The sequence below is a fragment of the Nansenia antarctica genome, assembly GCF_963989245.1.
Source record: "Nansenia antarctica genome assembly, chromosome: 1".
NCBI lineage: Eukaryota > Metazoa > Chordata > Actinopteri > Argentiniformes > Microstomatidae > Nansenia > Nansenia antarctica.
The window spans coordinates 55,193,161-55,207,379 of NC_137674.1; the positions used below are offsets into that span (position 1 = coordinate 55,193,161).

Here is a 14,219-nt window from a genome sequence, read left to right on the forward strand (position 1 = left end):
ATCTTCTCACGCCATCACCTGTATTGTGGAGAGGCAAAGGGCTTCATACATCGCATTCACCTCTCAGATCACAGGCCATTCCGGCTCCCTTTCAGACGAGTGCCCCCCAGTCAGTATCAGAAGTTGCGCCAAGTACTGAGTGAGATGGAGGAGAAAGATATAATCAGGAAGTCAACCAGTGAATATGCATCTCCGTTGGTTCTTGTATGGAAAAAGAACGGAGATCTCCGTATCTGTACAGACTTTCGCTGGCTGAACAAGAGGACCCTGAAGGATGCTCACCCTCTCCCTCACCAGGCCGACTGCTTAGCTGCACTTGGAGGTAACTCCTTGTTTAGTACTATGGATCTAACCTCAGGGTTTTATAACATGCCACTACACGAGGATGACAGAAAGTACTCTGCCTTTACAACACCTATGGGCTTGTATGAGTATAATCGCCTCCCGCAGGGCCTCTGTAATAGTCCTGGGAGCTTCATGCGTATGATGACTAGCATTTTCGGAGATCAGAACTATCTGAGCTTACTGGTTTATCTGGATGATTTATTGGTGTACGCCCCTGATGAGAGGACAGCTCTGGAACGCTTGGAGATGGTGTTCAGTAGACTGCGTGGTCATAACCTGAAATTGGCCCCCAAGAAGTGTTTTTTTCTCCGGAAATCCGTCAAATTCCTCGGCCACATAATTAATGACAACGGTGTGTTGACTGATCCCAGCAAAGTTGAGAGCATCGCAAAGATGACAAGTGCTGACCTGATGGAAGCGGACGGTGTAACCCCCTCACAGAAACGAATCAGATCTTTCTTGGGGATGATCAATTATTACCAGCACTTTGTGCCTAGCTTCTCCGCTATTGCAAAGCCTCTCTTCTCTCTGTTGACGGGCCAGAAGAGAAAAAGGAAGGAGAAACAGTCCAAACAAAGGTCACAAAGCAGGAAGTTGAATGTTACTGACTGGACCCCCGAAACGGAGCAGGCTTTCCAGAAGCTGAAAACGGCGCTGGTTGAGACGGCTGTCCTGGCTCACCCTGACTTCAGCCGTCTCTTCATGCTGTCAACAGACGCGTCCCTTGATGGCATCGGTGCTGTCCTGTCGCAGATCCAAGAGGGTGAAGACCGAGCGAGGCCAATCGCATTCGCCAGCAAGTCCCTCTCTCAGTCTCAGAGAAACTACCCAGCCCATCGGTTGGAATTCCTAGCCTTGAAGTGGAGTGTCTGTGACAAGTTCAGCCATTGGTTGAAGGGGCATGATTTCACTGTTTGGACGGACAATAATCCATTGACTCATATCATGACGAAGCCCAAGCTGGACTGCTGCGAGCAACGATGGGTGGCTAAGTTAGCGAGCTATAACTTCGACATCAAGTACGTGCCAGGCCCACAGAATGTTGTCGCTGATGCCTTGAGTCGTGTGCCTTTCGTCAAGCAGAGAGTCGGTCACAGATTACTTGAAGAGCCCTACAAGAATCTCCTCTCCGAAGTCCAGGATGTGTCGAGTGCTTCTGTACAGGACGCCTTCCGGTCGTCCAATGATAGTGGTGACACTCCACGCCAGGCAGAGAGTTACGCTCAAAGTGTCCCATCACCTCTGCATGTCCACGCTCAGTCTATGGAGATGGATGAAGTGTCTGTTGTTCTACAGTCATATGACGATCTGTGGGAGGTCGGAGCAAGAACGCGCGCTGTAGCAGTCTTGCACCATTTGCCTCAGTTAGTCCCAGGTGGTCAGGACTCACTTCCTGCTTACAGTGAGAAGGAACTCCGGGATGAACAGCTCAGAGACAGGACTCTCTCTCGAGTCTTGTACTATGTGGAGAGACATCGGAGACCCTCCAGGAGAGAGAGAGATAAGGAATCAGTCACAGTCATGAGGTACCTGAAGCACTGGGAGAAACTTGTTGTGAGCAATGGGATACTCTACAGAGTCTCGAGGGATCAAGTCGTGAAGTCAAAACGCCGCCAGTATGTGGTTCCTGAGTCTAAGAAAGTTGAAGTTCTGAGAGGTGTTCATGACCATGCCGGCCATCAAGGTCAGTTCAGGAGTCTTGGCTTGGCCAGACAGAGGTTCTTCTGGCTCAACCTCGACAGAGACGTAAGAGACTACGTCCGTAACTGCCAGCGGTGTATTGTCAGTAAGACTGTTGAACCTGCTGCGAGGGCGCCTTTGCAGAGTATCACATCAACCAGGCCACTTCAGCTGGTTTGCATTGATTTCTGGTCAGCGGAGGACTCAAGGAACAAGTCAGTTGATGTGTTAGTTGTTACTGACCATTTTACAAGAATGGCCCAGGCATTCCCCTGCAAAGATCAGTCAGCCAAACAGATGGCGAGAGTTCTATGGGACAAGTTCTTCTGCGTCTTTGGGTTCCCAGAACGTATCCATAGCGACCAGGGAGCTAGCTTCGAGAGTCAACTAGTGAGTGAGTTGCTCAGAGTCTCCGGTGTCAGAAAGTCGCACACAACCCCGTATCACCCGATGGGTAACGGTAGTGTGGAACGTTTCAATAGAACTCTCGGTAACATGATCCGAGCGCTTGAACCAGAGGCAAAAATCAACTGGCCGAGGCGTTTGCAAACTCTGACGTTCATGTACAATAGCACAGCGCATGAGTCAACTGGCTATGCACCTTTCTATCTGATGTTCGGGCGTACTCCTCGTCTCCCTGTCGATATACTCTTCCGGACAGTCCTGAATGATCCAGCTGTGGTCAGCTACGACAAGTATGTGATGTCTCTCACGAAGGATCTGAGAGAAGCTATGGTCATAGCCCAGGAACATGTCATAAAAGAACAGCACCGTCACACAGAGCTCTACAACAGACGAGTGAAAGGGCCCACCATTGACGTCGGAGACCGTGTGCTGTTGGCGAACAAGAGAGAGAGAGGAAAGAGAAAGGTGGCTGACCGTTGGGAGTCTACTGTATACACTGTGGTGGATAGGAACTCTGAGACTCACACATATAGGATACAAGACACTGTCACTGGACGAGAGAAGGTAGTCCACCGTAATCTATTGATGTTGGTGAACTTTCTGCCGGTGTATGATACGAGTGTGATCTCTGACCCAGTTTCATCCCTGTCTGCTGTTCATACATCAAATGAGCCAAGTAACATGTCCGTGTCGGAAGTGGAACAGGATTCCTTGCCTGGGGAAGTGAGTAGAGGAACCGCGTTCGAGTCGGAGAGAGTGGATTCCTGTCCTGGGAGTGAGGGAGGGGAGGTTGAAGACATGGAGTATGGGGGAAGAGCTGTTCGGGAGAGGGATGTTCCCTTGACTGTTCCAGAGCCCACGGATCCCAAGGGAAGAACCCTAGAGTGGGTCACCCAGTTACCATTCCCTGACCACTCACGGACAGAGGCTACTAACACTGTAGTGTCTTCAGTCTCGTTTGCCCCTCAGAGGGTCCCCGAGCAGATGGCTGAGGAGCAAATGGTAGATCAGTCCATTAACTCTGATTCTAGATTTGTGGTTAGCGCTGATGATTGTACTGATGTTTCTGGTAACACAAATCAGACAGATGATGCTAGTGACACACAGCGTACTGACACTCTAGCTTCTGTCACACAGTGTGAACATCCTAGTACAGTCACACAGGTCAAGTCCAAGTTTGGTCGCCTTATCAAACCAGTTGACAGATTGATTTATACTATGTCAGGACAAGACATTATCCAAGACACTAAGTCAAACATTCGAGCTGTTTGTAGGTCAGTGTTCCAGGCTTTCCACAGTTAGATAAGCCGAAGCTCAGTTCAGTGCATGTATACACTGTGCACACTGACATCCTATGACATATAGGTTTGTTCGTTATTCTGATTGTTTCATAAGAGGTTGTGGCCTCTTGAAGGCTAGTAATACACAGTGAAAAAAGGGTCTTGCCAACGCATGTAGAACGCATCCTACCGCCAGTAGTTGGTTGGAGAGATAGTTTACCTCTCTTTCCACTTCATCCTTATAGGATACTTTTCAAGTTGGCTGTCCTGTCCTTTGGCGGCCCTATGTAATAGTGTAAAAAGTAAAAAGTAGTATTTAAATGTATAGTTGCTGCTCAAGGTTGGCGAAATTCAGGGGAGGTGGGTGTAACAGAGTTGGGAATGTATGTTTAGTTGTGGTGAATGTAGATGAGTTTCGCCGTGCTTGAGCAGCCCTGGTTGTTGTTGGAGCCCCCTTTGGAGTTTGGGTGTACTGCAGGTCTGCACGTTCTTTTGTCCTTCTGTTGTTGCCATACTTACGGTGGTACCAGAATATGGCTGCCATCTGAATGGGTATGTGCGCGATGTAAAATGCTCCTCGTGTTTTGTTGTTTGTGTGGAGAATCTTGTAATGTAGGGTGAAAATGTTGGTGTAGTACTGTGCTGTTTGTTTTTACATGTATTGTGATGATGTGATGTATTGTGATGATGTGAAACAGAACATTTATTGTACGTTATTTTGAATGCGCAGATTCACAAGAGTTGCAGACCAGAGGACGATTTGTGTTTTATATGTCTTCCATGCAGGTATGTTGCTCCACATGTTGTTTGTAATTGTTATTTGTAATGTTTGAGGGAAATTTGTGTTCTTTCTGTAAACAAATTATCCTGATGTGAAATATACATACACGGTGGTACCAGAATATGGCTGCCATCTGAATGGATTCACAAGAGTTGCAGACCAGAGGAAGATTTGTGTTTTATATGTCTTCCATGCAGATCAATAAAAAGAATTGGTTGAAAGAAGTTTGCCTGTTTGACCATCGTTACACTGACACCGCTGAGTAATGGCTTACAGAACCCAAAATGCGAGCTACCTAAGGCCGCTCAAATGGGCACGGATCTTGTGAGAGTGCTTGAGCGCAAAAGAGATGACTCCACATACAGCGATATATGGGGAAAAACATGCTCTCTGGCTGCGATTGTTGATGTCGTCCCTTCACTGCCTCGCATCGGCAAAAAACAAGCCCACAGGCCTAACACACCTGCAGAAAACCCACAAGAGTACTGGAAAAGAACCATTTTTTTTCCGTTCATCGACCTCCTGACCACAGAGGTGAGAGACAGAATATGCCTTGCACTGCCACATCTTAAAGCCCAGTACCTTCTACCCGACAAATTGCCACTGTTGACGGACAGTATATGGAGGGAGATCAAGGAGGAGTATGGTGCGCTGATGCCCAGTGTTGACACTGCAGATATGGAGCTTAGTCTGTGGAGGGAGCGCAACAGGCCGCATGATACACCTGCCACCAGTGACATCCTCCAAGTTCTGAGACTAACCTCAGACTTCTAACCCAATGTGCATACTGTCATGAAGGTTCTCCTAACAATGCTCGTGTCCACTGCCAGTGCAGTGACATTAAAATTATTTTTTTAACATATTTACTTATTAATACCTAGAATTTGTTAAGCTAAGCTTGTTTTCGATACGCGATTCACAGCACTCGTCTGCCGTAACACGTTCTGTGCTTTGTACTCGGGAGAGTGTAGGTGATACATGTCTTGTTCATGTTTAGGGACTGTGTGATCATCTAGTTATGTGTAGTTATATGTTTAGCATGTTCATGTTCTGATGTGCTAAACATGCAGAGCAGCTGTTCTTGTTAGCTAGCTAGCTAGCTAGCTAGCTAGAGCAATGGAGCACAGTCTAAAACCAGTGTGTTTGTTTGTTTTGGTTCAGGGTGATTTTCTCCGCTAGTTGAATTGAGTTGTACCAACATTCAAATAAGCATATATTCTTCAACTATTATCATTTGAAAATACAATCTGCATTTTCATAATATGTAAAAAACGTTCAAATTACCTTGCCGACTTGGTCCACCTTTCACCAGCCGCTGTCACATACTGTATATGCACTCACACTGCAATATTTTGTATGGTAGTCATAAGGTGGAGTAATATCCCTCACCATCTCCAGTAGCAAAGTCTCCTCCTTCTCCTTCTTTTGGTCGAGCAGGTCCCTCTCGTGCCTCTTATGGTACTAATGGAAAGAAAGAATTAAGTATTCAGTCAAACCTACCTCACAGCAATGTTCCTGCTTTACCTTTGTTTAAGTGTTTGAGTCGAGTACCAAAAACCATGCCATTGATTTTATTTGACCCTGATGAAAAGGGTATGTTTATATTCTACAACTAGAACACTGGTAGATGGTCAAATAGGTACATAATAAACATTTAAAATTAAGAGTTTTAAGATGTTACTGCATAGCAGTTCTTTAGAAAAGGTGCTGTATTTCAGATAGCAATAGTAGAAAAACATCTAATAAATGTACACACTGGTTTCTGCTACCAAAATGGTGCTGTTTATTGCAACGATTCGATCCTTGCTATAATTCCTAGGGTAGAATAAATAGACAGTACACTCTTGGCAGCAGAAACCACAATGCATATTTGTGTAATGTTTTTCTTCATAGCAGTTCCACAGGTATTATGTCAGCAATGAGTGGGTAAGGGTTCTTACAGGTTCTGTGATGTCCATTTTGTCCAATTCCAGAACTGTCTGAAAATCCAACATAATAGTAAGAAATTAATGGCGTCAAAGGATCATTATCTACAGATTCAGTCACAATATGAGTTATGGATGGCCATAAAGGACAGTTTTTTAAAGTTTCTGTATCCTGTATTCTGGCATTATTTCTTTGAAACATGTTTGTTGTATGAAAGGAGCGTCAAAGAGGAGAAGGAGGAGAATGAGGGGAAAGGAGGAGAAAGAAGAGGTGGAGCAAGTGAGAAGGGCAGGGAGGAAGTCATGGTGATAGAGTACAGTAGTATCAAAAAACAGATGGACAGATAGGCAAAGACTAAGACATTGAGACATAGCGGGTGCGTTTAAGAAAGGGGGAAAGATAGAGAAAGGAAGCTAGAGATAGTACCAAAAAGGAATTGGGTGATCACATCTGCCAAGCTGTCCCTCACCTTACGGACCGTGGCCACCACGTCCTTGTCCTTCTCCCTGCAGAGGATCTTGCGCACGCAGAACTCCAGCTGCTGCAGGAGGTGTTTGTCTGCAGGCAGCCTGATGGTGGACCGGAGCCTGGGCAGCAGGTAGCACAGCTTGAACCTGGTCAACAGACAGTTGGTCCAATAAGGATTTGTTGTTTTTACTGACTGTGCTTTTGTTTTACTTTTTATTTATCTATCTATAGTTATTCTTTGACTCTTTGAGTACTGAGAAAAGCATTATACAAAATCACTGTCAATTTCTAAACTACAAAGCTCAGAATAAAACAATTGTATGATTTAAAAGTTTTTTTTTAGGTATTGAAGAAAGAAATCTTGTTGGGTTGTGTTTTCGCTACAATATAAACCCCTCAAAAAAGGTTCGGAAACGTTATTTTGGTTGATTATTCCTCCCCTTTAATAATACCAATTGGTATTGTATTTTATATCGTTGGAAAGCCTGATTAGTCACCTTTACAACAAGGTACAACTTGTAAGGATCATGCATTCGTGGAATGAGCAACACAGCTAAACGTGTGGGTAGCGGCCCAATTGGTATTATTAAAGGGGAGGAAGAATCGACTGAAATAACGTTTCCAAACTTTTTTTGAGGAGTTTACATTGAAATGCACTGAGGGGCCTCGGGCCGCATTTATAAAGCTTGCGTACGCCCAAAAACGGGTGTACGCAGATTTTCCCGCAATTTGGGGATTTATAAAAAAAACTAACTTGGCGTGAAACTGTGCGCACCTACGCACACTGGGACCCATGCGTACGCACAGAAACTGGAGAAATGAGCAACTGCGACTTCGGTTGAAACTGGAGAAACGCTTTGAAATGGATACCATTTCCACCAACATAAATCGAAATATTACCTCTCACGTATTATATATGAAGGAGTGCACACAAAGAATATGTGTGCACACTGCACATATCTTATTCGCCCTTGTCCTGTATGCATCGCACTGTTATATATTTACTGTACGTATCATAATGATATTCATGCAAATATATATACTTTTTACATTCATATTGCCCGTAGCGCGAGGCTGGACTTGATCAAGTTGACCACCGTTAACAGGCTCACAAAACAAGCTGTGTTAGTTGACTAGCGATGTGTCAATGATTTTCAACAATTAGGAAATGTATTCAAATTTTTCTAAAGAAAAGTCTGATCATTACATCGGATCCTGACATGAGGACCAACGCATTAGAATGTGTCACAATTATGTGCATCATTTGCTTACCGTTGTCATCTGAACTGTCTACGATTTAACCAAACATAATACGGGCCAGTTTTACCACAACTCGGCTGTATACAGGGTGTAACAATCCACAAAGATGTAAGAGAAAGTATACCTGACATTGGCCACAGGGTCGTTGACTAGATCCAGAGCCTGGATGAGGAAGTGTTTACAAAAGTAGGATTTTGAGAAGAGCTCGATGGCGATCTCACACAGGTCCAGGTAGCGTAACCTGTTCCAGTAACTTCTGCCCTGAGCCAGTTCTGGAATGAAAGGGGGGATGATTATGATGACGATGATGATACATACAGTAGCTAGGCCAGCCATGCAAACTCTGATGGGTATTATGAATCTGGGTGGCAATCAGACAACAGCAATTTTGTTGTTATCAGATTAATGATGTTACACTCTTAGTTCAGGTGTATACATCGTCACGTGCAGTGCTTTATTCAGGCCCTCTACTTAGAGTTTGACACCGTGGTTTGCCGTAGAACTGGTGCACCGTGACATCCCTAACCACAGCAAAGCTGCAGTGCTGCTCTCTTTCCATTCCTGGCCCTTTTCCTCAGTGAAATCAGTTAATTTACGAATGGTCAGTTAAAAGTCTTTACAAACTAAGTGTAAACATGGCAGACACCAACGATAACATTACCATAATTTTGCTGGCAGCCAACAATTTTACGTTATCGTGTTAACGTTAGCTAGCTTTCTGTTGCTAACGTTAGTGATGTTGACTAGATACTAACCCTAACTATTGTTGCCATTTTCATCTCTTAAAAGTCATTCAAATGAACGTTAATTCATCCCATGTATAAACATGATTATTACCTGTTTTGTTACATGTAGATGCGTGTTGAATAATACTCTCTAGAGTATCAAGCCGCAACCATAACATTTTGCAATGACTGAGTGCCCAGTGTGCGCTCTGAGTACTCAGAATTAAAATAAATAAATAACGGGGACGCTCTGAGTGCTCAGAATTTCCGAACGACCAGAGAGCACCGGCGCTCTCAGAGTGTATTTACGAACGCACCCTAAGTTTCTACAGCCTGGACATGACTGCACTCTCCTCGCATACCCTCTTTAGCGCTGGTTTGGGAGGTCAGTGAAATGTCTTCAGTGAAAGGTACACAAGAGTGCATGTCCCATAGGGAGGGGGTCTCCCTCATCTCCTTCAGAGAACCTGGGTTACATTTGTAACCTTTAGTTTCCGTGTGTATAGTAGGGAATGCGTCAGAGAGAGAGAGAGAGAGAGAGAGAGAGAGAGAGAGAGAGAGAGAGAGAGAGAGAGAGAGAGAGACAGAGAGAGAGAGAGACAGAGAGAGAGAGAGAGAGAGAGGCCCCTCTTACCTTGCAGTACTTTGCAGATGAGCTCCTGCCTCTGCTCCTGCTTGCGGTTGTAGCGCAGGAACATGCACAGTGTTCTGGCTGCCTCTCTCTGTACAGGGAGAACATTCTGTAACAAAAAAAGCACACCATAGTTAGTGAGGTGCAGGCTGGCGGGTGAAACAAGAAAGAAAATGGCACACTCTTGCACCGATGCTAACTATTTATTGAACCAACGTTTCAGTACCAAGCTGCCTTCTTCAGGATTTCAATCATAACACACTGAGGTGTGCAGTCAATGACCTATAATGGCCCTCAGTTATTTAAAGATATAGTAGCCTGTCATTGCAATGATCAATATAATCATCTGATTTCTCAATCATCAATTAAAAAATACAACAGTTCCATCAATACAAAAATGACAGGCTACTACTGAGGACCATCATAGATCATTGATTGCACACCTCAGTGTGTTATGATTGAAACTCTGAAGAAGGCAGCTTGCTGCCAAAACGTTGGTCTCTTCATATATGTAGATCTAAAAGGATAGGTATAAGCAATATAATAATAACAAAAAATCTCTTCAATCCTCTCATATGTACCAAGCCCCTAGGGCAGGGGTCGACAACCTGCGGACACATAGACACAAGTAGTGCGTTGCTAACCTAAGTCAGACTACGTTCCTAAATTCGCTCTGAGCGCACACTGGGTTCAACGTCATAAAGGGACCAAGTAATTTGATTGGACAAGAGGCATTCCATGAGTGCTAATCAGATTTTACGAATTTACGAACACAGCCTAAATGTTCGTATTTTGTTTGCCTGTTGCTTATAGCCTTCTTGTTTTTGTTACAACGTCTCTATACTGACTGACAGCAGCCTCACTGTTTGGATAGCTCACTGGTAAGAAGCGCTAAGGCTTGCTAACGTTAAGTTGAACTTAACCTAAAAGAGGACGAGGGAGACTAGTTTTCATTTGGTACTGTACTCTACAGTCTGTAGAGTAAGCTGGTCTATTTTTTGGCTGACGATCTCTTGGTTTGCTCACTTCCTCTGGATGAAATTACAAAATGATCCATATTTGTCTCATACTCATGCTAGTATAGCCAGATAACAGTAATAAACCACCTGTTAAAAGGCACCAGAATATAGGAAATAACATATACTCTGTTAAAAAATGTCATTCTTTACATGTTTTTATGTTTTATGCATTTATTGTTTTGTAAAGCACAATAGGTTTGCATTCGGTTGTATGCATATGTGTTATGCAAATAAATTTGCCAGCCCTAAAACATTTGAATGAATGCTCATTTACACTTACTAGTAATGTTGATAGGCTAATTTAGACTTAATAGGCTGTGTTACCTTCATTATAAGATTCAAAATCTTATAAATCTGTTTTATTTTTTGGGCCCAAAATGGCTCTTTTGATAGTAAAGGTTGCAGACCCCTGGCCTAGGGGGATGGGGGCCAGGGGATGATTTGGGGTTGGATGTTAATGTTAGGTCCATGATAGGATGCATTTTGACATTGTGTAGAGGTAAACCCTGAATACTTTAATCATTGGTGATTATCAGCAAGTTGAAGCCAACCTCTCTTGCTGTATCATCACAAATTGCAAACAGGCTGCAAACTATCTGTCTGTAACTGGACCTGAGCCAAATATAGAGATGGGGACCAGTTGGGATCTAAGGACAGTGGAGCCTTGTGGTGGTCAGCCAGGTGGTAGACTTATATGGGTACTGGGGTCAATAGATCAGTATATTCAGGACCAGCCAGTCAGCTGACCAGGGTCGGGTAGCTGGGTTGTCAGGATAATCAGCCACTTTTGGGAGATGGGGACTTCTCGTCAACAACCCTACCTAGACTCAACGGAGCCCTGTCTTTGGGAATGATTTGCATGACAAACAGCTGGCTGCTTGAGCAGCAACTTTTGCCTATATAAGCCCACTGCAAAATGTCATTCGGGACGAGTCTCTCACCGTTGCTTGCCGTGTATTGAGAGGCTGGTCCAGCGCTGTATGGGAATAAATCTATCTTCATTGTCTACTTGAGCAAATCTATTAATTATTCACTTAACGGGGAAGGAACAAATCTAGGCCGCCGCCTATCATCTGAACATTCACCTATTATCAATTGGCGTTTAACGAACAGGATCCTAGATTCAGCGAGACAGGTAAGGCAGATAAACCAGTGTGGTTGTGTGCTTAACCTGAATTGTTGTTCTAGAGGGAAAAACCTGTAATTTTTTTCCTTGAATGAAGGAAAGGGGATGAATTTGATGATGGGGGGGCCAATGACTAGATTTGACTAAATATTAAAGGTTGAGTATTGGTGTGAACATGAAGGTCATTAATCCACATATAGGATAATACGGTATAAAAAGGACAGAGCTGCTAGGTGTCACTCTGGAGGAGATTAATACTGACACTGGATATTGATTAATTCATAGAAGAATTGATTAAACGGAATTGGGCATTCCGTGGGTTTTTATTTATGTTTTTATCTGTAAGGTACAGACATGTGTTTATCTGTATGGTACAGAAATATGGTATTGTGTTATAGCACAGGATTTGAAACTATGAAGTAGAATGTTGATTAAGATGGTTAAATGAATAAGGTATTGACACGCAAGTGGTTATGGTATGTAAGTTGAAGTGTGATCTAAAGAAAGTGTTTTAAAGTGGTCTAGTAATGTGGTATTATGTAGAGAAACAGGATAATGAAAGATATAGGTCAGCGGTAATAAGACAGTTGTAGGACGATAAGACGTTGAACGGATACGGCATTTGTGTTAATGGTAAAGCGCAACAGATTTGAGTGACAAGATTGATTTATGGAGACAGGAGAGAACAGATGAGACGTGGATTTAAATGACCTTGATGAGACGCAATGCAACAGACTGAATTAAAGTATATGACACGAATGGTGTAACTATAAAGCTCTAACGAGACAATTTAGATAAAAGAATTCCTTTTTACTAACATTGTGTGCAGTGTAATTAATCAAACATGGGGAATCAAATGTCTAGGACGACAAATTGTGAGAAACGGATTATTAAGTACAAGTCGGTTAGGGACTTGCCACGAAGGGAAAAGAAAGCTATTAATAAACTATTGGAAATTGATCCACACATAATTGATATTCCGATAAAATACACTGATACAGTGACACCAAAAGGATGGATTTTACTTAAATTAGGACCATTCTATGCAGAACCATTTCTAACAAAGATTGCGGAATGGAGTGACGATAATTTCCCAAGTATCGGGAGTTTTGAAAAGAATAAACTGAAGATTATTGATGAATATTTGATATCAAACAAAAGCATTTGCGACCCATTATGGGATATTGATTACATGAAAGAAGTCTATCAAGCATGGGTAATAATGTCTAATCAATGGCCTGGTAATATTGTCAGAAAGAAGGAACACAATAGGTTTAACCCTATACCCAAGGTAAAGGAGATACAGAGCGTGTCTCCTCCTGTACAGCCGGAACAGGCGGAGCAGACTGTGATACGCAGCGTGGTTCGGGTGCAGGCACCATTGTTAAATATAGAGGAGAAAGTACTGTATAAACCATTAACCCTGAACGACGTATCTGCAATCATAGTCGACGCACCCAGACCCTTGATTAACCCAAAAGGATTCATAAATTGGTATGAAACAATGTTGCTACATGGTAATTTGAATGGCACGGATTTAAGATACATTCTGATCACGTTAATGCCAGATGTTGAAATTGATACTTTGATAAATGCTTGTGAAACTTTGAATGAAAATAATGATGGGCCATGTAGAGGTAATACAATTAATGAACGATTCCCATGGTTTAATAAACAACACAAAGTGACTCACATTGAACAATTAACCAAATTTCTAAACGAACATGCCAGTCAAAACCGTGATATCTCACAGATTCTGAACTGTAAACGTAAGCCTAATGAAACAATGTCTGACTTTGTAATCAGATTCCAAAATACCTGGAGAGAAAAGGTGAATTTGGAATTAGATGACAAACCTAACGCATTCTTTACAAATATGATTCTAGATGGTATTGGAGACGATGCGAAAAACTTTAAATTATCGACACCAGACATTTTCTCAATGACACCAGCATTGATTGAAAAACGAATAAGGGAATTAGAAGCTTTGGGATTGTTTAATAAGCAACACCAACCACAAGTCTTGGAGCTTGCGCAATACGCGGACCTAGAGGGTTGGAATGAATACTAAGCATTATGGGTAATGAAGTCTTACGTGAAGCATGTCGAGTGATAGAGTTATAGGGAAATCATTGAGTTAAGTAATAATAATCCTTGTATTGATTAATATATTGTAAACAAATGATAAAGAGTGAAATAAATAACTATTGTATTTTCAGGACAAGCTAAATAGCTTAGCACCAACAGCAGAAAAGTGGTAAAGAGACGAGGGGTGAAACACTGCTCCACAACGCTGCACCAGGGACGACGCTCTGAACCAACACTATTAATAGAACTGCCCTTGCAAACAAGACGCAGCTCGGTGACACAGAGACACACACACGCAGAGAACACATAGAAGTGTTAGACATGAAAATGTAGTTGTCTCTTATTGTAATTATCATACAATTCTGCATTGACTCAGTAAACGTAACATTTGAATTTACTTAGTAAACAGAGACATGCATTGATGACTGTTGATGTTCACACAAGCAAAGAGGAATATGTGACATTTTGATTGATGAATAATCCCG

General features: G+C 42.9%; 1 protein-coding gene across 1 annotated transcript in view; it reads right to left on the minus strand.

The window, feature by feature from the left end:
* The window catches only part of ppp4r4 (protein phosphatase 4, regulatory subunit 4), a gene marked incomplete at both ends in the record, with an annotated part of 109,405 nt that overhangs the window by 13,095 nt on the left and 82,091 nt on the right, over nucleotides 1–14,219 (minus strand). Inside the window, 5 exons of the mRNA XM_080536641.1 lie at nucleotides 5,881–5,952; nucleotides 6,432–6,470; nucleotides 6,887–7,031; nucleotides 8,270–8,417; nucleotides 9,505–9,610. Coding sequence (XP_080392767.1) covers nucleotides 5,881–5,952; nucleotides 6,432–6,470; nucleotides 6,887–7,031; nucleotides 8,270–8,417; nucleotides 9,505–9,610 — 510 coding nt within the window. The remainder of the gene's footprint in view (nucleotides 1–5,880; nucleotides 5,953–6,431; nucleotides 6,471–6,886; nucleotides 7,032–8,269; nucleotides 8,418–9,504; nucleotides 9,611–14,219) is intronic.